This window comes from Calonectris borealis, chromosome 3, assembly GCF_964195595.1.
Source record: "Calonectris borealis chromosome 3, bCalBor7.hap1.2, whole genome shotgun sequence".
Classification (NCBI taxonomy): Eukaryota; Metazoa; Chordata; class Aves; order Procellariiformes; family Procellariidae; genus Calonectris; species Calonectris borealis.
Genome location: NC_134314.1, coordinates 115,924,135 through 115,945,580, shown reverse-complemented (window position 1 = coordinate 115,945,580; position 21,446 = coordinate 115,924,135). Strand labels below are relative to the sequence as shown.

The 21,446-nt window shown below is 44.0% G+C and overlaps 2 protein-coding genes across 16 annotated transcripts in view; one reads left to right on the top strand and one right to left on the bottom strand.

Annotated features, from left to right (window-relative positions):
• Positions 1-4,020: 4,020 nt before the first annotated feature.
• Positions 4,021-4,941, top strand: ARHGEF33 (Rho guanine nucleotide exchange factor 33). Its single transcript, XM_075147510.1, has one exon. The coding sequence runs from the start codon at positions 4,091-4,093 to the stop codon at positions 4,853-4,855; it is 765 nt and encodes a 254-aa protein (XP_075003611.1). The 5' UTR covers positions 4,021-4,090; the 3' UTR covers positions 4,856-4,941.
• Positions 4,942-14,326: 9,385 nt separating this feature from the next.
• The window catches only part of SOS1 (SOS Ras/Rac guanine nucleotide exchange factor 1), a 51,607-nt gene continuing 44,487 nt past the window's right edge, over positions 14,327-21,446 (bottom strand). For all 15 annotated transcript variants that reach the window (XM_075147500.1, XM_075147499.1, XM_075147494.1 and 12 more), the window contains 5 exons: positions 20,043-20,215; positions 18,947-19,063; positions 18,514-18,778; positions 17,295-17,413; positions 14,327-15,921 (listed from right to left, as the gene is read on the bottom strand). In XM_075147500.1, the coding sequence (XP_075003601.1) occupies positions 15,427-15,921; positions 17,295-17,413; positions 18,514-18,778; positions 18,947-19,063; positions 20,043-20,215 (1,169 nt within the window). In that variant the 3' untranslated portion in view covers positions 14,327-15,426. The remainder of the gene's footprint in view (positions 15,922-17,294; positions 17,414-18,513; positions 18,779-18,946; positions 19,064-20,042; positions 20,216-21,446) is intronic.

The window sequence follows — 21,446 nt, the reverse complement described above, 5'->3', positions numbered from 1 at the left end:
CCTCATAGATAATCCACAACCTAAGGAATTTCATCCTTAGGACTAGTATTGCTGGTGGAAGGAGTTGCAAATATCCCTTCCAGAAGCAAGATGAAGACCAGTGTATTGTCACCCACAACTGCCACTTGACTGGTGTGCTCCTGTGAACTGTTATAACTACTTACAGCATAACTACTCATTAAGCCCCAGAATCATTTGGAAGCAGACATGTTTTATGGGTGGGAGAGACTCTGAAGTCGCTTTCTCTATTTCAGGTAGAAGAAGAAATCAAGTCTGATCTCTACATTCTGTTCTTCCATATAGTCCAGCGAATCCCTGAATACCTTATTCATCTACAGGTAGGGCCCAGGATGGAAACTGTCTTGTTGAACTCTTACCACAACATGCGACTTAACTCAGAGCTGGTATTCAGGCCTGTATGGTACAGGGCTTCTGGCTAACCCAGTGGGCTCCCTGAAAAAAACTTTTGAAAGGGAAAGCCAGCTGAGAATGGCTTAATTTTCATCATTTTCATCTGAAGCTTGCTTCTATCTGCCAGTTTCTCCATTTGGCTTGAAAGAACCAATTTTTGTCCCCTGGGAAGCCAAAAGCTCTGCTGCCTGCTGCTCTGGGAGAACAGGAGGCCACATCTACTGTGAGCTCCGACCTAACTCCCGTAACAGAGCTGTCCTCTTTGCTGAGTGGTCCACATGCCTGTTAGCTGAGAGACTGAGAGGGCTAGAGGCTCCGAGAGCCCAACAACCTTTCCTACACAGAGCTTGCTGATAAAGAGAGTTCTGGTTCACAGGAAGGTTATCTGAATTGTACTAAAACATTTCAGACAAGGCAAATGACACAGAAAGCAAGCCCTACAAAACCAAGAGATCGGTTTATTTATCCAATGTTAAACTCAACCAGTGCATCCCATGACTACATTTACAGTGGTTACTTGTGTATTTGCACTGGAGCAGTAGGCAGGCCCTGTCCAAGTCACTCAAACACTGGTGCTGCATAGAAGAGCTCCCACCGTGCTCCCACAGGGCAGTGCCATGGGCACTCCAGAACACTAATCCATGGTCCCAATAGCAGTTTCTCCCCAGAAAGGGTTAGGATACCCTCCAAACAGCCTGCTCTCCTCTGTGCCCCAGAATGTCCTGAAGTTCACGGAGCAAGAACATCCTGACTATTACCTGCTGCTGGTGTGTGTGCAGCGCCTCCGCGTTTTCATCTCACACTATAGCCTCCTCTTCCAATGCAATGAAGACCTGCTTATACAGAAGAGGAAAAAGCTGAAGAAGTAAGCACAGTATCAGCTCATTCTCTCTATCACCAGGGAAAGGGAGGTGTGGGGGACGCTTGGAAACAGGGGGTTTAGGTCCAGGCAAGATCAACAGGCACATTGCTCTGTGGAAATAAAACAAAGCCCTTTGCATATGAATGCTGGAGAAGGCCCACTATTGGCATTTGTCCTCTAAACTGAGGTCACATTTAGGGTGGGCCCTTCTGTCTAATTCTGAGAGTGAAAGGAAAATCAGTTTAATCCTTCTAAACATAGCAGCCCCGTGTTTCATGGGAACATTTGATTCCTTAAGCTGATGGCAAAGTCACTCCCCAGTGGGAGAATACATGGGCACTTAGTTGCTTTGGCAGCTCGGGGCCCTGGTGAACGGCAAGACTATTGTCTGAAGCCCTCATAGGCTAAGATTGAGAAAGAAAAAAGAAAGTGTTATCTTATTTTACTGGGGGAGTGGAGTGGGAGAAACAAAAGCCTCCCATAACCTGTTTGAGATGAACTGTGATAGAAATGACCCTGAATGTAGATTCTCAAGTTGTGGTTCAGAAGAGATCCTTGAAGTCAAGACTTCTTACTAAAATCAAAACCCAGTTGCCTTTGCTCCTTGTGATGATTCACTGGGGGAGTACGACAAGATCAAACTTCAAGGGAAGCTTCCAAATATGGAGGGTGGTAAAGGGCTGGAGCAGACTGCTGGGGAGGGACTGCTATTAGGAGAGGCATTAAGAACAGGACAGAAAGCAGGACGCCCTGCTGACTGGGACAGACGAGGTGGAAGAGGTCCTTCCTTGGGGTGGGAAGAGGTGAATGGGAATATTAAGGTCCCGCCCAGCCCTGTTTTCTGTGATTCTACATGCTCGTGCTCATTCCCTGCCTTATTTCTTAGCACGACGATGGATTTCTCCTCCCTCAGGTCATCCCTGGTGAAGCTGTACAAAGGTCTCACCTCCCAGTGTACGAGCCAAGAGGTTTCTCCAACACCCAGTGCGACATCTATCCGGGACAGTGGGATCCACTCTGAAGAGACAATACAGTCGTTCCCACCAGCACCTTCCTCTGGCACAACAACCCCGTAAGCCTATTGTCCTAGTAGAAGAATTTCAAAGTAGGCTGAAAACGCTCTCCTCACCCATACTATGCCAGTGACACTAGGCAGTTACAGACTGTCATTTCCAAGACTACTCCCTGTGTATGCATAGAGAGATGACGGGCTGGCTCCTTCCTGCTATCCACTACCCTGTGGCTTACAAGCAGGAAATATTTCAGAGCTCTATCCAGGGCTGTCAATGCTCTTGCTAGCTGTCTTAACAGTGTACCAGGGAGGACATGTATTTGTGTAGGCCTGGCAGCGGTGTGCATAGTAACATTCCGCATTATTCACTGTCAACATTACAAGAGCTAGGAAACATGACCAAGGTCTCAGACTAGCAAAAAAAGTACTTTTCCACACAGCACGTCATTGAATGATGGGACTCACTATCACACTATAAGATGCAAGTACAAATGAGTTCAAAAAGACTCATTTGTCACAAGACTAATTCAAGAAAAACAGGGCTACTGGTAGCACCTGGCAATCTTTGGCCATTTCTAGCTTACTGATACATGTCAGCTGAGATGATGATCAGAGAAGCACACTAGACTTGCCTTTTTTCTTATGTCAGCAATTTGTGGCTGTTGTGCTTCCTTACATCATTTGACACTAACAAGAGTTTGGCTTATCATTCTGAGTCCCCCTCAAGTGGTAGTGTTATTAGATCAATCCTTAGCCTCCTTATCACCAGACTACCCAAGCCAATCTCCCTCCCCTCACAGACGCGATGCTGCAGGGCCCCATCTTGGTAGCCTCACCTGGCGCCTCCCCAGTTTCCCCACATTCATCCTGAACTGAGGACCCAACATGGGTCCAGGTAGTGCCTCATCAGCACTGAACAGAAGGAGGGAAAATAACTCCCCAGGCTCAGCAGGCCATGGCCTCCGGACAAGGCAAACCCTGACTTAATACAGCTCAGGTCAGCATTTGCCTTGTCTGCTATGACAGCATGCTGACAGCTCATCTTTACATTGGCATTGGCTATCACCCCAAGTTCATACCAGGGCTGCTGCTCAACCCAAATCTCCCAGCCTGGTCTGATGCAAGGGGTTATCTTGCCCCAGATGTAGAGTTCTGCACATCTTGAACATCACAAGGTTTCTGTTTCTCCACTTCATTCATTATGTCCCCAGAAGATGGCAGTGGGACTTTTCTAAGTAGTGTTCATTAAGGGCCCCACCCTGCATCTAATACCTCATATCCAATGCAGTACTCTCTGCTGACATACCTGGAACATACGGAGGGTAGGAGCCCTCCAAGTACTCCTTACACACTTCTGGGGACAGAGTCACCTACCCAAGAGAGGAACCTTGCCTACCTGAAAAGACAATCAGACCACAGGAAAGTAAGACACAGCCGCTACATTACAGCAAGAGAAGGAAAGTAAAAATCCAAAATGCAGATGAACAGGTGAGAGATGGAGCAGTTGACTTCTCATCTCAGTTTCTATTCATTTCATGGTGTAGAGTACAAAAGTCAGCCAAAGCTACTGGATAAGCAGTTCTACCCCTGCAAGTTTGCTCCTGCTAACCCAGCTAGGCAATTTCTGTTAGTGGCAGCTCTGTTACTGTTCTCCAAGATATGAAAATACCTTTTGGCCTTAAAGCAAGAGAATGGGGTTGGGGGAGTGAGGAGGGAGGGGGGCTTGTCATGCTGTCTCTCGGTCATCCTTTAGTTTTCCACTTCCTTCTGTTTTTCTGTTTTGTTTCTTATTTTTAAGGCATTTGATGCCCCAGATGAAGAAACCCCAGCCAACTGTGATGGAGAACATCCAGGCTGTAAAGCCCCCTGACTGGGAAATGGAAAGTAGAAAACATGAGAGGCCAGAGAACATCCTTGCATCCTCTCAGCTCACAGAGCAGGAACTCAAGGCTCTGACAGCCCCCTTACAATCCATCCCTGAAATGGAGTATGAAGCACCACCAGCTGATGCAGTGGTAAACACTGAAAGAGCCATCAGGACCTCTGTGGAGTTGCTGCAGGATGCGAGGAACTTTGCACCAAGCTACGAAGAGTTCGACTACCCTGGGGAGGTTTTCACGCTGCCAGGCCCCTATGAAGATGATGCCTTCCAAAACCTCGCTCTCTTTGAGAATTGCTCCCCGGCCTCTTCTGAGTCCAGCTTAGACATTTGCTTCCTTAGGCCTGTTAACTTCACATCAGAACCAGAGAGGACAGATCATGCCTTACAGCCATTGCCTAAGAGCTGCACTCCCGTAAGCAGCAGTACTTACAAGCGTGAGATGTTCCACAGCAAAGGCAAGCAGCTGAGCAGGTCTCTGAAGGAGCTGCCAAGGAGCGCTGAGGGCGTGAGCACCAGACTCTACAGCACACGGAGCAGCAGTGGGAGCCGGCTGCAGCAGAAACAGGAGAGGAATGTCCAGCCTCACATGATCTCAGCCTCATCTCGAAGCTCCCAAAGGAGCTACTTCCCCCCACAGAGAGGAGCGGGTGAAAAACAGAGCTTTTTGGAAGTAAGGAGGCTTAAATAGGAGGAGAAAAAAAAGGCACATGGTGCTGCAGAAGCAGCAGGAGAAAGATCTGAGATACAGTTAGGGCAGAACATGACAAAATAGCTTCCAAGTCCACACATTCAAAGCCCTCATCTGCATGTACGTGCCCAAGGGAGGGACAAGACAGCTCCTTTTCACACACATCTTCCCAGGGGGACAAGCATGGGCTTGAGGCACACAACTGGTTGAGTGACAGCTAGAACACCCTTGAGACAAGCTAGCCTCTCGTGTTTCTAGCTGTCACTGAGCTTCCCCCACAAGTAAATGTTGTATCTGATGAGGGTCATTAAGTAGGCGCAAAGCTGTTTCAAATTAGTGCTATAGGGTGGCACCCAGTTAAAAAGGTGCCTTTCCACCTGCTGTGAGGAGTGCTGCGTTAAGAAAACCAATGGATTTAGAATCAGATCCTCAGCCAGTGTAAATCAGCATGACTCGGTAGAACTCAGCCCATTTACACCAGCAAGGATCTGGTCCATGGGTTTTGTTTCACCTGTGTTTGTTGCATGGATCATAGACCCATGCTAAAGTGAAAACAGCCACAGCCCAGCAACCGTGTCCCTCAGACAACCACTGGCATGGCAGACAGTACTCTAGCCCTTCAGAGACACCAGGTTTTGCAGAAACAATGTTTCTGTAGTCTGTAGTGCCTGCTCAGAGTCAGCTTTGAGCTGTGACAGTCAGGGAGGAAGATGCCCTTCACACTTCCTGGGGAAGAGAGTGAGGGTGCTGTGAGATGCTTAGCTAGTTTTCTCAGTGCTGCCCAGATAAACACCCTCCAGGGTGCCTTGCATGAGGCAAGATGCAGATGAGGCTGTAGATGCAGGTAATGATGGAAGGAAGGTTCCAACAGCCTGACTGAAAAGGCAGAAAGGACACTTTGAAAGAAAAGAGAGAAAAAAGCCTAGTGAGTGAAGAAGGTGGTGGACAGCTGAGCAGGGGAGATGAGGCAGAGGGAGAAGAGCCATGGGGACACAGCTCCCCCAAAAACAGGAGCCTGTGAGCTCTTTGGCACTCACCTGCACAGAGCTGTGGCCTACAGCAGGGTGCAGATGTGGAGCTAGTCCAGAACTGCAGGACACATTCTCCCCCACAGAGCAAAGGAGACCACCGTGGCAGCGGTGGGCAGAACTGGAGAAAAGGGACTTGTCCAGAGCCTTGCTGACAGGAACCCGGCACTCTCCTGAAAGGGGGAGAGATCTTTTAGTGGCACATTTACTGCAAGGTGTGTGTGCTAATGAAGCCTTCTGCCCCACAGATATAAAACCAGACAGCAGCAGAGCCAACAGAAGAGGCTCAGAAGCCTGAAGCCTCCCTGCCCTAGAGTAAACAGAGCTCATGAGCAAGGAGAGGGTGGGAAGTTCCTTCAACTCTCCATACTGGCTTGCTCCCTCATTGGCAAAAGGGGCTAGTAAGTTCCCCCTAAACAAAAAGCTTAGCAAGGAAGGCTCCAGTTCTCTCTTACAATGCTTATCCTTCCACTCCTCTGCCACTGTCTCAGCCTCAGAGCCAGCAACAAGCTCTCTGCAGAGGTACCAGTGCTGCCAAGGCCCAAGTGACCTGTTGTCTCCTAGCCTTGCCAGCACCTCCTCACCCACCAGGTCCTTCCTAGCACAGAGAGAGAGAGAGAAGGGGACAAGGATGTGAGGTTGCAAATGCTGGTTAAATTGTCTTTTCCCTTTTAGGAGCTCCATGCAGAAGACAACACCAGGTTCTGCCAGAAGGATGACAATGAGCAAACATCCTTCAGCGACCACAACCCGCGGCACGAGCCCAAGGGGGGTTTCCGGAGCTCCTTCCGCAAGCTCTTCAAAAAGAAATAAGCAGCCCTAAGAAAGGCAGGCCACAGCTTCCCCAGGTCCCTGAGGGTGGAGACAGACAGCAAGGCCCCAAGATCCTCCCTGACTACACAGTAGGTGGAGGGGTGGGGGAGAGGAGACTGTCACAACTGCCTTACAAATGCATCCTGCTCTTCCTAGCACAGGGCAGGGCCAGGCTATGGGTTGAAGTGGAGCTCAACAGCAGGTCCAATAAGCACAGGAACTTGCTAGCTTTCACCCCTGCCTGACTTAATTTTTCTCGGAGTTTTGGAAAGCTTTGGCCAAATCCCACTATCTTCTCCTCCCCCTCATCCCCTAACGCTGCTTGATTTGCCATACATCTTTGCTCTTCCAAATTCAAGCCAGGTCTAATTTGGGCTCACCCACAACAGAGGGGTTACCTCTGCAGCCTTGGCATGCTGGCCAGAAGTCTGAAATTCCCCACTTTCCTCCACTTTCCAAAGAAAAACCACCATCAAAGATGTCTTCCAGGATGCCAGTTCGCATTACCCTGCTGGTTTGAGAAGCTGAAGCACCTGGGCTTTGTACTACTTAATCAGCAGCATCCTTTCTTTTGGACTTCCATCACTCCCCAAAATCGTCCTTCACCTTTTATGCAGTGTGCCGTTTCTTGACTTGCTTCCTGCTGTATGAATCTCTGCTCCTGCTGTCGGAATTGCCTGCGTCTCCAGGCAGGTGATGCAGGCTGAGCCCAGGGCCTGCCGCAAGAGGCAAAGACTCTTCTCCACCTTATCCCCAGGGTGGATCGATGCAGACACTGACACAGTCAACCAGTAACCTGGCTCCTGGTCTGTAATACACCTGAAATACTCTTTGCTAACTCTCTTTGGCCTGACACCACCTCACAAGCCCCATCATGTGCAGCATCCTGCTTTGGAGCAGTTCTAGCTAAAAATTGGCACTAGGGCAGGAAAGTAGATGGCGCCCCGTGCTCAACGTCACAAGCACTCCTTCTTGTGCAAGGATGCTCTTCCTCCCAGAACAAGGCCACACATTTGCCACCCTCCTCGCATCTCAACATGACAAACCCTCAGTAACGCTGTTCTCTGTAGAAGACTATGGCTTTTGTTAAAAAGAAAGTATGGAGAGAAACACAGCCCTCTGGTGCGATATCCAAGTCACATTCCAGCAGCAAGAACGCTGTTGGTACAGGGCTGTGGTGTTAGCTGAAGCTGGGGCACCTGAGGGCAGTTTCAAGAGGAAATGTGGTTTTATCACCTTATTTTGGCAGGGTTGGGACACTGGTCTGTCATAAAGAACAGCTTCACCTGAAGAAGTTGTGAACTGTCTCCGTGGTGCCAACAGCAACGTCTCGGGGGAAATATGCAAGGCTGTGAGATTAGGGGCTTAGGACTCCAACACCAGTGCAAGGGTGACTGAATCTGGTGCCAAGACAAGAGCATCCATCATGCTGCATGGCTCTCCTGGCAGCGGCAATGGTATGGGGAGGGCCCAGAGCAGATGTCCTTGGCTGCAGTGGCTAACACCCACTGCAGACACAGGGCCTATAGCTCTCCCATAGTGTCAACTGACTTGCATCTACCATCTGCTTTTCCTCCTCTGGTGGATGTGAAGAGGTGTGTGTGAAAAGGGTTATCCACCTAAGACAGACAAAATCCATCCTTTATCTCCATCAAAGTTTTCCCAATATTTCAAGAAAGTGACCAAGCAAAACCCCAGAGATTAAAATGTTTTAGCTGATGCCTGCCCCATAAATTTTACTGGACCCAAAATAGTTCCCTAAAATCCACTTCTCCGCCTTACAAAGAGGGAAAAAAAGTATCGTCCTTTCTCCGTGTCCCCCTCCAGCTTTTGGAAACTATTCTGGGAAGATTTTTTTTAATTTAAGGTTTTTAATGACAAAAAACCTTTCCATCTCTTTCCCTCTCCCTCACATCCTCATTAAATTACAAATTCCCTGGCCCTTCCCACTCAGGACCGCTCCACGCTGACCAGCCACTACATCACAAAGGCACTTCCTAGGACTTCGCAGCTTTCAGTCAGAGAGCGCAGGGCCAGGATAGAAATATGTAAGAAGAGCCAGATCTGAAACATCAGCAAAACCTGTTTGTTCTGCAAAGGAATCAGCCATAGACAGACCTATTTTTTTGTCCATCGAACCAGAGTTATATCAATACGGACAAGTTTCCACTGTAATGCACTGATGCTGTCAAGGGCTCTGATACTTGTGTCTTTGGTCTCATATATAATGACACTTCTATCCGTCATAGAACAAACTTGCTCCTCACACTTGCCAGGCAGATGCCAGGACAGAAAGAAGACAAAGGGGAAAACCTACCTGCTAACATCTCCTGTGTGAGGAAATCCTTCCAAAGTGTCAGACCCTTGCTTGTAAAATGCATGTGCATATTAGCTTCTGTTTTAGTGATTTAAGGCATGGTCAGAATTGATGGTTCTTTCTGATCCTGTATGAGTTCTTACTTCCAGGCCTATACTTATCGTTTGAAATGTCCTTGTACCTGCTCAGAATCTGCAAATGTAAATAAAATGAATGAATGATGTTCAGCACTACACAGAAACACACAACCTCTTGCAGGATCCGATCAACTTCACCTTCAATATACATGTGTATTGGATTATTTTTCTTCCTGTGCCAAATAAATGTTGCTTTTAAGTAATGCTGTTGTCTCTTTTGCACTGAATCAGCCATAAGGTTGCATCCATTAAAAGAAGAAACACATGTTTCTCAGGTCCCTAAGGCAACATTACTTAAAAAATCCTTTTCCCTTGCACACACAGTCATGCGAGAAGACTGTTTCCATACACGTGGTTCCAAGACTCTTACCCAGCACTCAGCTGACTCACTCTCCAGGCTTCTGGTCAAGATCCTGTTGTTGGTGCAGCTCACTGTGACATTTCTTCAGCTCCTTCCTCCATCTCCTTTACTCCTTCTGCTGCTTCTGTTACAGACACATGAGCTTTCACAAAAAAAATCTCATGAGCCTCCCCCACTGACATACACACTGCTGTAATTTCAACTATCCAACTCTGTAAGAGATCTTAGTATCTTCCTGTATATCACAAACATCTGTCACATACCAAGTTTTTTTTAAAAATTTAATTCCAGTTCTGAGTATCAACGCTATCTTACCTATGCCACATTCTCAGCAGGTCCAAAACAATGACACCACAAACAGGGACAACTCAGCCCGCGATGCTCACACCTCCCATGTCACACGGCACCTGTAAGCATGTGTAGCATTCCTCCTACTGCTCTGTAGTTCCCTGCAGCATTGTGTCACTTGAGGACATCGGTCTCAGAGATTAGAGTATGCCAGCAGAGTTTTGAATCAACAGCCCAAATGCAGTTTTACTCCTGTGCAAATCTACTGGGGTGTTTCCTCCTCAAATCCCTTTCAATCATATGGATGCAGAACATGCCTTTCAGCTAGCTGCTGGGGAACTGCCAGTGCCTGAGACAGCCCCCAATAGGACATGCTGTCATCATAGCTGTGACTCTTCTAGATCACCTCTCCATGCCTACAGTTCCTCCTTAAGTCAGCCACCCTAGGCTCTCCTCAGATTATGGGTAACTTTGACTTTCAGTGCTGGTCAAATGTAAACTCTCACCACTTCATTCCTCTAATATAGCATAACTGGGGCCGAGTTTCTATAACTTAGGCAATTTCTCCTACTTTTTTCCCCCGGAGTTGCAATGTAGAGGAAGCCAGGATACAAGTTCTTAGAGTATTTTCACCTCAGTATAAGTAATGTACATGTACAAGTACAAATATTCCTCAGTAAGGTCAAAACCCACTTCAACAGGTTCCAAGGAATCCAGTTGCTTTTTCCAAACTCTACACAAAGTTGTTAGGGCCCCTTGCTCATGTCTAAACAGGAGAGGAGCTAGGGCATGCGTAGTACTGTCTTTGGCCACTGTTTGGTTTTGAGAGTTTTGTGGGGTGGATTAGATGGAGGAGGCTACCGTGAATATTCAGCAGTTTCTACTTGCAAGTGGTTTTCATTTATTCACTCTGTTCTTTGAAAGCAGATGTTTTGCCTATTGCCAGATACAAGACATTAAACTTAATGTCTCTTTATTTACTGTGATCTGATTCAACAAGGAGATGAGATGTAGGCTCTTACATGAAATTACCTACCTAAAAAATTCATACAGTAAAATTCAAGAGACAGTATTTACCCATAGACTGCAGATCCTTTGATACAGTAAGTTGTAACAGAAATTTGCAGAGCTGGAGTAACACCTACAATGAATAATCCTGTGGCAGAAAACACCACAGTTTAAAGATGCTATTTTGTGTCCCCTACTGTACGTACACCTTGCTTACTTGTCTTCTACTCCATATGGTTCCTCTGCTTACAAGCTCCTGTGTCTTTTAGTATTTTACTACCCTCAGCAAAACCTACATCTGTAGCAGATTCATGATTGTCCTTAAGGCAGAGCACACAGTATTTAAGCTTAAGGAAGCCAGTCTCAGACTACAAGGACTTTCAATGTATCTTACATATTCAAAAGTGTACAATTCTGGGATACGTAAGACTTTTTTTTTTATTATTTTTGGAACATATCTTTTAACGCCAAAAGGTAACAACCACTATAAAATTTTCACTTAAATGCGATCTGAATACCACTGCAGACACAGCATACAAAGATCACCTACAGACAGTTACGTACACAGGTCATCAGATGTGCCATACTCTTACTGAGACAGACCTCTCCCTCCCTGATTTGAGAGAGGGGCATATTAGAGAAACAGGTTAGCCCACAATGGAGACGGGTTCTTGAGGATGGAACACTCAAATGCTTCCACGGTATCAATCCTGAAGCAGGATAATATTCTCCCTTAGCAGACAGTTATAGAAAAACTTTGCCTGGGCTGCTGAATGTCATGACAACAGCATGTACCTTGGGGTCAGCCAGGCAGCATGATAGCTGACTTTCCATACAGCACGCTGAACAGAAGTAAATGCACGGCACTTGCAAAATCATAGAATCATAGAATCGTTTGGGTTGGAAGGGACATTAAAAGATCATCTAGCCCAACCCCTCCTGCAATGAGCAGGGACATCTTCAACTAAATCAGGTTGCTCAGAGCCTCGTCCAGCCTGACCTTGAATGTATCCAGGGACGGGACATCTACCACCTCCCCGCGCAACCTGTTCCACTGTTTCACCACCCTCATTGTAAAAAAATTTATTCCTTGTATCTAGTCTAAATCTATCCTCTTTCAGTTTAAAACCATTCCCCCTTGTCCTGTCACAACAGGCCCTGCTAAAAAGTCTGTCCCCATCTTTCTTAAAGCCCCCTTTAAGTATTGAAAGCCCGCAATAAGGTCTCCCCAGAGCCTTCTCTTCTCCAGGCTAAACAACCCCAACACTCTCAGCCTTTCTTCATAGGAGAGGTGTTCCATCCCCCTGATCATTTTTGTGGCCCTCCTCTCGACCCGCTCCAACAAGTCCATGTCTTTCCTGTGCTGAGGGCTCAGAACTGGATGCAATACTCCAGGTGGGGTCTCACGAGAGCGGACTAGAGGGGCAGAATCACCTCCCTCAAACTGCTGGCCATGCTTTTTTTGATGCAGCCCAGGATACAGTTGGCTTTCTGGGCTGCGAACGGACATTGCCAGCTCACGTCCAGCTTTTCATCCACGAATACCCCCAAGTCCTTCTCCGCAGGGCTGCTCTCAATTCCGTCATCCCCCAGCCTATACTGATACCAGGGGTTGCCCGATCCAGGTTCAGGACCTTGCACTTGGAATCCAAATTCCCAGAGGCCTTTTCTGAGCTAACACACAACCATGACACTCTGGAAGAAAATGAACAAACCCAGGTTATGCTCCACTGTTGCACTAGACTATATATAAAGTAGAAACTTTGAGGTGAAACAGCACAAATTGTTAATTACTGTACCTATAAAGTTCTGCTGATCTCTATAACCCTGCCTACACAAGTTGCAGCTGTTTAGGCTGACTTTTAGCTATCATCAGCACTCTAGAGTAATACAGCAACTCACCTAGCCTCCACTCAAGCATGTTTCATTGTCCAAGATACATCATCATCCCAGGCCACACCAGACCATCCAGGGTCATTTTACCAAGGAGACAGATAGCATCATTAAAATTATTTCATTTTCTATGTGAAAAGTATTGTCACTAATACAAAAATGGTCCAAATAAGAAGTCATTCCAGATTAAATAATTATTAATGCAAATAAAGTTGTCATTAGACAAACCAGTGGCTTAGCAGTTGTACTCAAAACTCCTATTCTAAATGCAACAGGTTTGATTCTCACCCTGTCTTTCCTGTTTACAGCTGAGTCAACACCATGATTTGTGCACTGTATGACTGACCCATTCTGCTGGGCTCCAAAGTACATTTAAGTTAGGTTCTTGCGTGGTGACCATTATCACCTGTTGTCCAAGTACCCCACCAGCAAAGGACTTTTATCCTCAATCACAAAGATGTGAAACAGCATTCCCTATTTCACAAAAAGAAACAGAGACCTACTGACATTCAAGAAATCTGTTGGTTAGCAGGATCCACGTGAGGTCTCTCCTTCTAGCTGAGCAACCTAACCACTGGATCATTCCTTCTGCCTGGTCTGCCTTGGCTGCAAAATAGCACAGACAAGAGCATACAGCAGAAGAGATACAGATCAGAAAGTCTAAATTTAAGGAGTTTTCCCTGGTAATCCACTGCTGACCTAGTAATTTAGATGACATTGCCAACAGTATGCCCAACATATCCAAAGAACCAATAACCTAAACTATGCCTCCTATAGCTTGAGGGTTTTTCCAAAGCTCCCATTATAATGTTCTCCTCTGAAGCCAAGGTTTAGAGATCTTCGCTTTTTCTTCTTTTGCCAGGAAAACATTTCAAAACAACGTTGTTAAAGACATCAAAGAAGGAATATAACTGCCAAATTTCAACATTTGACTATGACAAAAACCGCCATTCTTGTTGATGAAATCAGAACACTTTCTAACATGTAATGACCACACGAAAGGATTAAGGGGCACTAATCAACAGCATTGCAGAAAGCTTAAAAAAAGGTGATTTCCATCATCATTTGACTAACACCATCTCTAATGACACAGCTTTCCAAGATGCTGAAACGTATTCTTCTTCCAAAGAGGAAATGTGATAGAATTTTACTTTGAGCTGTGAGCCATATTAACTGAAGATGAGACACTTTACACTTCACATACTGCAGTGGAGATTATAGAGTTTCTTTTCTTCAATAACTGCCATGCATTACTGTCACAGTATTGTCTAGAGTTGAAGAGCAGTACACAGGTTTATGGATAATCCATGTCATGATACTTATACCAGTACATGTTCCATCATGTGTATTTTGGACATAGAAAGCTACCATAAAGATTAATATAAGTTTGAATTTTTCTAACAAGTGTCACACACAGAAGGTGTGAGAAGTTTTATACGTATAATAATTCACTTTGGGAGTAACCCAGCTTCTCAAATATTACTAAATTATTACTTTAGACTCTTATTACTAAAATACATACACTGAACTAGGAAAAATATGTACCACAACATGTGCTTTTATCCCCTTCAGTGCTTAACTGAAAAACTGGGTTGTACATTTGTCCGTGTAATAATTTAACATATGTCAGCCAAACATATCTGTATCTTTATTTCAATTAAATTAAAAACAATCTGCAAGTATATTTATGCAATGTTCACTATATACAGATGATTTATGCAACTGCAAGGCAATTCTATGTATACTGATTAATCTATTGTTATTGAAACGTGACAATAGCTATGGAAGTTGACCAGTGAGTGCTCCTTTTCACAAGTGACTGATTTCATGGCATGACTGAAGAAGAATAGCTACTAGCTATGAAATGGATTATCAGTAAACCTTAAGAAGAATGTGACATAACCTAGCAGAGATTAACAGTCTTCTAAATGTAGTAGTATCTTTACTTCAGATGATAGCGCTGCTTTTTAAAAAAAATTCGCTGTCATTTTAATGATGTAAGACTTTCATCTGCTCTATCTAAAGAAAGCAATAATTAGACATTATGCTTCCTGGCAAAAATTTATTTTTGAACTGGCACCATAATATTTCAGAAAATAATAATAAAGTACCTCTTTGGTGAAGCCTAGGTACCCCCTACTACTCATTGTAACAACTTGTAAACAGGACCGCAGTACAGTGCTTTGCCTTAATTCTAGCTCGGTTAGGTACCACAGATCTTCCTCACAGTCCTTCTCATAATTTTAGGAAGGTATTTTAAAGCAGGGAGTAAAGCAAAGGAAAATTAAGAAGGATATAAAGTTCCCTGTTTGAGATTTAAAAAAAAGTGCATAATGTTTTCATTCCAAAAACTGTGCCACTGTATGGAACTGATAGATACAAGACTGTTTTCCTTCCTGTACTGGACATTATTGATCATTACACAAACACAGTCTCTGCTCATTGGCCAAAGAAGTCTCTCAAGTCTGTTTTCTGGTACAATCAGTTGTCCAATTACTTTAGAACAATGTCCTGTGTACTAAAACAAGAATAGCAAGTTAACCGGTTTTTCCACTAGAATGTCTGTTTTTGCGATTCCATTTCTGTACACTGCATTTCCAATCTATTGGAGAGTTTTTAGTGTTTGGCATACACATCCCAACTCCTTGGCACCACCAGGTTCAGTGCATCCATTGCCAGCAACAGACATAGCACCAGGAAAATGCGACTCCCAGCGAAGGGATAGCTCAGGAAGAGTGGGCATTCTCCAGCAACGGTGGTCCGTCTCGATGCATCGATGGGTGTGTGTGCTCCCTTTTGTAAGTTTTTGGAGGAAGCTTTGGGATATGTTGAGAAGTGCTTTGTCGTGGAGGAACAGGTGGTCCAGCAACAGAATGGAGGTCCACATCCTGTGGTATCAAAGGTGGTGATGGAAGATGCCTCCGTGCTACATGTGGAGAAGGTGTCTGAGGGGGAGGGGGAGTAAACGGAGACGGACTGTTTGGGAAAAAGGTGTTACCAAGTTCGCTTTTTCTCCCCAGTGGTGGAGGTTGGAGGTGTAGTGGTGAGCTAGAGAAAACATCTGGAGTTCGCACAGGTTCTCGTGGTGGTAACACAGGAGGGCTTTCAGGGGGGTCAGAGATGCAGGTCCGGTCAGGTACTGAGTACCTTGGTGAATACACTTTGGAGGTTGGTTGCCTAGGAGGGATTGCTGGTGGGCTGTCCAGGTGCGCAGAAGTAATCTGAGGTACACAAACATTTCATTCAATAAAATTTTAGAGTGGCAGTAAAGAACAGAACCCTGCTGAGAAATGGAAGCAGAGCTCCTGCCCTGCAGATTGCTCTTACCCAGTTAAAGAGGAGGCACAGCAAGCAGGTGCAGAATGAAGTTGGGGAGTAAGGAAGCAAAAGTCAGTGGCAGTGACTGAAAAACATGTTTCTCAGTGTGATGCGGACAGAAAAGACAGAGACTGGATGTGCAGGAGGAGAGCAGGGGTATATCAATACATAAGTTAACAGCCAAGCATGGAAGGAATGAAGATGCACAGAGAGACACAAAGGCAAGGCAAAGAATGGTCAAAACAACAACTTCCATGTTAGTTCCAGGTCTGCTTGCTGGGTAGGTCTGGATATCTTCCACCACCTCCCCAGTAACAAGCACTTGGGATAGGTAATAACACCAGGATTTCTCCATGAAAATGAGGAAAAGGGAGAGGCAGATGACACTGAACAGGGAAAAAAATAAACTATGCTCAGGAGATGGAATTAAGTAGTCAGCATTATTGAAGTGAACAGCTCCCAAGCTGCAGACCACAGTGACAGGGTAATTGGTCTCCAACACCCTATCACATATACGATGTTTTCAATTACGTTTTGTTAGGAACATGATGTGTTAAACTCTGCTGGCTGACAGCATAGTCACCTGTAGTCTGAAAACAACAACTTACTGAAGAGCCATATACAAGCCCTCTTCAAAGACATACATGCTCCGAAGTAATTTTGAGTGGGATTTTCAAATCCCACCCAATTCTCTGAAGTCACAAACCAGCTCCCACTGAAATCAAGAGACATTTGACACTGTCTGCAACAAAGGCTGGATCAGTTCCCAAATGCCAGACAAATGCAAAAGGAAAACATAGCAATGGCTCAAATAGGCAGGCAGACAGGACACGTAATGAAGGGAAAGCAAGCACTAAGCACCACAGCATTAGGGTCAAATATTCTAATGAATCTTTTCAGAGGACTGAGGCGTGTACATCATTTTCCATCATTACTATTCTTCCCCACTCATACACTCCAAAATGATATTCTGGGACAATTATCGCAGATGGAAACATCTGCCTGAAGCCTCAAGTTCTCACAGGCAATGTGAGGGCCTGAGCATAGCGGATCAGTAGACAAAAGACATTTCTAACCCTAAATTTAGGTCCCGTTAATTTTCATTCATTTGGGATCGGGACATAATGAGGCAGAGCTGTGACTGATTGAAATATGTGGCTGCTTACTCTTTCACATATAGTTCTTCAAAAATACATGCACTAGCTTTAAGAGTGAGTTTTTTATCGTACTCTGCCCTCCGCTCCCAGAAAAAATGCCCTTTTTTCTCCTTACTTACTTTTGATGGGGAAGATTCAGCTGGGGCAGACTCTGGTCTTCTTCGTGGAGGAACTGGAGGGGGAACATGAGCTTCATCTGAATTTTTGGTAAAGTTTATGGATGACACAGAAGCAGATCCTAGCGGACATAAAAAAAAACCTGATAATGATGAACTTTTGGTAGACTCAGTATATTCCCTTTACTGCTGCCAATAAAGGTGTCATAAATAATAAAGTAATTGCTCATAAAAAGCAGCATGAATCAAGAAGGTATTAAAGAAAGACGATGAAACAACCCTCTAACTTACAGCTTCCAGACAAACTGCTTTTCTGAGCTGCAATCATCTCTGTGGCCATCAGTTCCTGCACGCTCTTAAGTAATCCTCTAGACCAAAACCACACCACAAAGTTGTTCTTGTATCACAACAGCACTAAAACAGTGAACCTGCAGTTGATACGCCAACCCAACAACGAAGAAATATCTTCTTCTGAAGAGGTATTCTAGAGACCTGGCTTGGACACTCAGCAACATCACTGTTCTGCTAAGCAACTTTCGCTTTTAGCAAGTCATTTCACCTCCTTGTGGCAACCAGCTGAACACAGGACTAACCTTGTACTTCCTTTGAAAGCCCTCATACATGAAAGGAGGCTATGTTCACTATAAATTACTGAAAGCACACCATAAAATATGAGCTTCCTTGTATGTTCATGAAGACAGAAGAAAAATACGTGTGGATGGGTCCTGATGGATTTAAAGCAGGGAAATACTGATTTCAAGTTCTGCAGGAAAACCATCCATGTGCACTGAAACCAATTCAGAATAGCAGACAGTAGAATAAGGCACCCACAGAACATTCATTTTTATTCTCATTGTTCACCATCAAACAGATACTCATTGAATACATCATTCACCACACATACATATGGCAGCAAATCCCACAAATGTTTGTTTGGGACATATATGGGCACTAGAGATATATCTCTGCCTTCTGTTTTGACAGTTTTTCCAAAGACATGTAATACACTCTATGTAACACACCTAATTCTGTTCAGTTTCTCCCTTTACAATAAAAACTTATTAAAAAACAGGGAATAAAACACACTGAAAGTTTTTGCTACTGCAAGGAGACAAAAGCAACTATTTCTATAGACACTTTAGAAGACTAAACACGATTTCACCTGTTTAACACCACAAAATCTAATATGCACATTCTTGGTAGACTATCTATTAGCACCTACTTGCATGAAAAGGACTTGAAGGATCTGAGTCAAACACACTGCAGGCATCTGTAGTACTTGAAGTTGCAGAAGCAGGGGGAGGGGTCAAAGGTGTTCGGGGAGAGTTTGGTGCAGATGCTGTAGTTTCAGTCTCGCTCTCTGGGATGCGACTGTAACTAATTTTCCTTGGCTCCTGTTGCAGGGGTGTAGGATGCCTCATGGTACCTGGCCTTGGATTAGAGGGACGAACACCTGGGGACTTGAGAGGATAGCTGTATTTTTTGGGCTGAAACGACAAAAAAAGATAATATCAACCAAAATCAAAAGGCCACAAGATCACCTAAATGCAGCTTTGTATTTATGAAGTTAGAGATGTAAAATGACTTCTGCTATCTGTGAAAGACAAATGTAGGCATTTTTTGAAAAAAAATTAAAAAATAAATTGAATACTAACAAATCTTGGTGGAGGCTTGACATTTCGTGGCTCTATCTCTAGTGACTTGTTGAACAGATAATCTGTAAATTCTGTCTCCATGCTGTTTCCCATTGGATTCAGGTTTTCAAAAAATCTCTGAAATACAAGAAGGTAGAAAATTTGTCAGCTAAGCTACTTCTTAGCAGCTCAGTACTGCGTGTTTCTACTGCACAAATGATCCCAACTGTTCCAGAGAAAAGAGAAAATGCTGGAGTCAGAAGTAATGATAGATTTTTAAGTTACTGTACTGAATCTGCTGTTGCCAGCCCTTTGCTGGGCATTGCTACTGCTATGCTTGGCCTGAAAACCAACTGTGCAAGTACCCTAAATACTTTCTGCAATGCAAAAATCAGACCAGGTTAGCTCAAACACCTTCAGAAGAAGCTGTATGTATGTAGTCCATCTTTACACTGATGCAGGGAAGACTGCTCCCACAATGCATTCTGTCAAACCCTGAGGAGAACAAATAACAAAAGAAAATCTTGCAGAATCTCTTAAGATAACCTGTCCTATGACTCTCTGAAAGTATATAGCTCAAAAGATATTTAAAAAAAAGAAAAGAAAAGAAAAGAAAAGGAAGAAAGGAAAGCAAACAGAGAGGGGACACCACAGATCAAGGAGAACAAACGCCAGGAGGAACAAAAATGTGAGCATCATCACTGCCAACACATGATGTAAACGCAGTGCTATCAGGTAAACCTGGAAACATAAAGGCAGTGTAACAGAGGAGGAAGAAGACAGCTGGGCTCACTGGACAAATAAACGCAACTGAGTGAAGGACAGTGAGAATCTGGCAGTTTCTGTTCCTATTTAACACTGATCAGTAAGAAGATCTGTCTACCAACATCCCAATAGCTGGGGAAAAAAGAAAAACAAAACCCAAATTGCAAGCATTGAGCTTTCTGCCCTTTCTTACAGTGAGACCTGAGAGAGATTTTATGACAGGCCTTCTGCTTGTCTCTGATTCAGTCTGATTGAATCTATGTGAATTCAGTCTGCCTTTATGGTCTATCAGCTGACGGAGTTACCACAAAAGTAGCTCAGTGCATGGACTCAAGGAAATAATGCCACTTACCCTGATGTCAAATTCCACTCTTAAACAATATGGCTGGTTCTGGTACTGCTGTATCTCTCCTGTTATTTCAGCTACCTTTCTTCTCTTGCTGAAGTTTATAAGTTCTTTCCCATGTCGCTTTAGAAATTCAGGGTTGCCTTCTTCTGTTTTCAAAATGTTAGTTAAGTAAATCCCTAAAGAGCACACGGAAGAGGTTCTCAATATATAGTACAAAACAAGGAGGAAGTCGCATGACTGGAATACAAAGAATTCTTAAAGAATTTAATCTGTGCATTCTAATTATTTAGAAAAACTCTGTTAGGGTCAGTAAGAGAATCACACCTAATTTTCAAGTAAAGGCAACAATTTAAATATTTTAATATGCCTTTTCCAGAAAGCTGCTTTTTTGCATCAAAATCTCAAAGTTTATGCATCTTTCTATTGTTTAGAAAGCTCACACAACTGAACACTACTAGCATTTTGCAAGACAAGCGTACACTGAACTCAAGTGCTTTCTCTCAACTTTTCTACCTCAATTCAGCTCTATTCCATTAGAGACCCCAGCTAAGCTCTGAAAAATTATTTTCAGGTTTTATTCTTTTGTTCCACTCTCCACTCCTGGCTTCATAATTGCATCAAATCATTTGAAGATTAGAAAGAAGAGAGTGGTCTCAAGTCCACAGATAATATATCTGGAACTGTCATTATGACTCTTCTAAGTACAACTTGAGAGAAATAACTGAAGCTATTCATGTGTGATCCTGCTAACCTCTACTCATCTATGAAGCAGGACAGAAGGTTTCTTAGTTGATCTTATCTTTCTTTGCAGAGCTCTGGAGTATATCTTTCCGCAATCTGTAAAAGGCCAAAAGAGCCATCAACACTATTTCTTTCAGTTTTCGCCTGAAGCTTATGCTGGAAAAGTGTAATGTCCAGAGTTGGAACTGATCTGCAGCAAACATCCAAGCAGCTTGCTAAAGAACAGGAATGTCATGTGCTTAACTTCACAATTTGCTAAACGTCAGAAATTCCAAGCAATCTACTTGAACGAAGAACTGTTAAGTCTGATGATAAAGAAGCAGCTTTCTTCCCAAACTCTGTTTTTATAGAAATAAGACTTCTTAATAGAAATAAGACTCTAGTTATAAGAAACTATAAAAATTAAAACTCTAGCTTTATTTCTTGGAATTCCTGATGGGGAATTCCTTCTTTCTCTACTAGTCAATGGCAATAATATTTTTAATGTGACCGCCTTCCATTTAAGGCATTTATGGTCACAACACAGTTCAAACCACATTCAAAGTAAAAATGAGTAAATATGTAAATAAGATATCGCAGATACACTTATTTTTACTGCAAGTAACATCTGCAATTAATAGTCACTTTAATTTTTCTTTCACATATATGCAAGTAATGTCTGGGCAC

What these genes read in the sequence shown, in the direction of transcription:
- ARHGEF33 (XM_075147510.1), top strand. Translation starts at nt 4,091, where the DNA reads ATGCCCCAGATGAAGAAACCCCAGCCAACTGTGATGGAGAACATCCAG.